General features: G+C 37.7%; 1 protein-coding gene across 1 annotated transcript; it reads left to right on the top strand.

Moving 5' to 3' along the window:
• The first annotated feature begins 833 nt into the window (after positions 1–833).
• LOC149018412 (large ribosomal subunit protein uL6) lies at positions 834–2,870 on the top strand. Its single transcript, XM_089152683.1, has 3 exons — positions 834–1,271; positions 2,341–2,463; positions 2,571–2,870. Exons 1-3 carry the CDS (start codon positions 897–899, stop codon positions 2,655–2,657), a joined length of 585 nt encoding a protein of 194 aa, XP_089008809.1. The 5' UTR covers positions 834–896; the 3' UTR covers positions 2,658–2,870.
• The last annotated feature ends 305 nt before the right edge of the window (positions 2,871–3,175 follow it).

Genomic DNA, 3,175 nt, shown 5'->3' with positions numbered 1-3,175 from the left:
ATCTAATTATCTAACGATCATAATTAAGACCCAATATTAAGAAAACAATGATCTTCTCACTATAAACATTGATCTTCTCTTACAATATTGAGAATGTCTTTGTTTTCTTAATATTGGGTCTTAATTATGATTGTTAGTTGATTAGATGCCACATGTCATAATCCTAAATCATAATTGTAGCTAGGGCCGGATGAACACCAGACACCCAAAAAAAAAGAAGATGAAGACTGAAAAGTATAGTCGAGCAGAATTGTCAACGTTGCTTGCTTGTTGTTGTTGGAGTCACCTTTACTTGGTTGCTACTGCTGGAGTCGCCGCTGCTCGCTTGTTGTTGTTGGAGTCACCTCTACTTGCTTGCTACTGCTGGAGTTGCCGCTACTTGCTTGCTTGTTATTGGAGTTGTTAATCGATGAGGAGACGAAAGGTGAGAGAAAGAAGAACTAAGAAGTGAAGAAGATGAAGACTACAAAAGCAATCGAGCACAGCCTGCACAGTCGCAAATGAAATGGTGAAAGTGAAACCCTGATTTGTGAAAATGAAATGGTGAAAGTGAAACCGAAACCGAAAAACTTAAAATTAAATGAAAAGAAAAGGGTTTGGTAAAACTTAAAATTAAATGAAATTTGAAATTGAAACAATCTGAAACACTGAACCAGCGAACCGGGCCGTAAGGGTTATTACTTTTCAAATTCAGTGGTTCATTTAATGTTTTTATTTTAATTTATACCAACGGTTAACGGGCTGTGGTTCGGGCGCACACGGGCTGGCCCGGCCCAGCCCGAAACCGCGGGTTTATTGTGCAAATGCGCACTTATATGAACATCAGAGTTAGGGTTTCCGTCTTGTGGAGGCACTGAGGAGAAAGGAAGCCAGGGTAGATTTCTTCAGCGGCGAAAATGAAGACGATCTTGGCATCGGAAACCATGGATATTCCTGATGAGGTTAAGATCAAGGTGAAGGCGAAGATGATCGAGGTGGAAGGTCCTCGAGGAAAGCTTATCAGGAACTTCAAGCATCTCAACTTGGATTTCCAACTCATCAAGGATGAAGAAACAGGCAAGAAAAAACTTAAAATTGAGGCCTGGTTTGGATCAAGGAAGACTACAGCTGCTATCCGCACAGCCCTTAGTCATGTCGAGAACCTTATCAAGGGTGTCACCAAGGGCTATCGCTACAAGATGAGATTCGTGTATGCTCACTTTCCTATCAACGCCAGTATCACCAACGGAAACAGGAGCATTGAGATCCGTAACTTTCTTGGTGAGAAGAAGGTATACTCCCTAACTTTTAGCTTCCTATACAGTTTTTTCCCCTGCAATTAGAACTCAGTTGATATCGCTATATGGGATATTTTTCTTTCTTCTCTGTGCGTGATTTCTTATATCTCTTTGTCTTCTAAGGATCGAGTTTTGAGATATTATTTTTCTTGCTGTAATTTTAGTATAATATGTTAAATAAAATTAGGTTTTGTTTGTATAAAATGGTTTGATAGTTTAATTATATATTTGGTGAAAATGAGTTTATTTAATTTTATTGTACACTAGGTGAAATGAGTTTTTTTTGAGTTTATTTAGTTTTATGGTATCTCGATCAATCCCTATCCCCTTCTTCCCCTTGAAAACACATTTTCTCCCGCAAATTCCACCTCTCAACTGCCAAGAAATCAACATCCAACAAGCTACTTGAACAGATTGTGGTAGCAAAGTGGAAGAAGGCATTCTGTTGATAATCATTTGACTGCTTTCTTCTTTGTTGTCAGTATTCGCTCCTTTGATCTTGTCCTTCATACTTTTCAGAGAATAACAAAATAGCAATTATCAACCATGGTGAGAGAACAAGTTCAACAAAAGAATGAACAAAGAAAGCTGATAATAAATTTGGAAAAGCCCACAATTAACATATCAAAACAAGGAGATATGTAAATAAAACCAAAAAATGGATGGAAATAAGATTGAATATTGTAAAAAGAGAAGCCAATAAAGTGATTTCATAGACCTGTCTTGGCACATAATGGATTTTTGTTGGCATATTCCTGCCCTTTGTCTCTCTCTTCCCCCTCAGATGGAAGTATTTCTTCCCTACTAGTGAAGCAACCCATGACTGAACCCTATGGTTATCATTATACTCAGCAACTGTGATGGAGGAAAAATCAATCCTTTGAGGGTGGTCAGTGCCCGTGATGGAGGAAAAGCTTTTTTTCTTTTTTAAAAGTTATGTTTGATGAGAAGCTTGATGAGAAAAGTTTTGTTTTACTAAGCTGGATTTCTGAGTTGAAGCACTACTGGTTAAGCCCGATGATCACCACTCCATGCTTTTGTAAATTTTGATTGATTGTATTAGGTGCGTAAGGTGGATATGCTTGATGGTGTTTCCATTCTCCGCTCTGAGAAGGTTAAGGATGAACTTGTATTGGATGGCAATGATGTTGAACTTGTCTCGCGATCAGCTGCATTGATAAATCAGGTATGGAATCCGTTCCTTCCCCTCCCTCACAAATACGCACATACGTCTGTATGTTTGTATGTTTGTATGTTTTACTTAAATGGATCTTTTCTGGTTTTGTGCAACAGAAATGCCATGTCAAGAACAAAGATATTAGGAAGTTCCTTGATGGTATCTATGTGAGCGAGAAGGGAGCAATGGCTGAGGAAGAGTAATTTATGAAATAGGCATATATCAGTTTTTGTTTCCATCACCTTTTACTGTCCCAGTCGATTTTTGTTTCAGAGTTTTTTGCAGACATGTTATTTTTAGATTGTGTTTGGTTAGAGTTGCCAATTTTGTGGTACTGAACCTGATAGAAGTTATCTCACCTTTTACTTTCGAATGTAGTAGTGGCCGGTCCATAATTATGAACTCTTATTTGGAAATTTTGCTGTCTTCAACCTCCAATCTTCACCTTCATGTCCATATCTATTATGAACAGTAACAACAGTAGTAAAGGATAATCAAAGAACTACTTCTTTGCATGGGTTGAATTCAGAAGTCAAAACATTGCATCCCCTCTTTTCTTTACCAAAGAGGGGGAAAATGAGAAGTAAATCAAAAAGATATGGAGTAATACCTGATTAGGAAGAGAATTACTTAATTAGGATTCTGTGGTTCTAAATTTATCCTGAGAAATGTCCATTTTAATGCCTATTAGGTGGATTTACCCTTGCTTAATTGTTCTAGG

This window comes from Hakea prostrata, chromosome 4 (assembly GCF_041222555.1).
Source record: "Hakea prostrata isolate BN-2017 chromosome 4, UWA_Hpros_2, whole genome shotgun sequence".
Taxonomy (NCBI): Eukaryota; Viridiplantae; Streptophyta; class Magnoliopsida; order Proteales; family Proteaceae; genus Hakea; species Hakea prostrata.
Note: the sequence above shows the minus strand (reverse complement) of the source record. Positions and strands in the feature narration are given on the sequence as shown.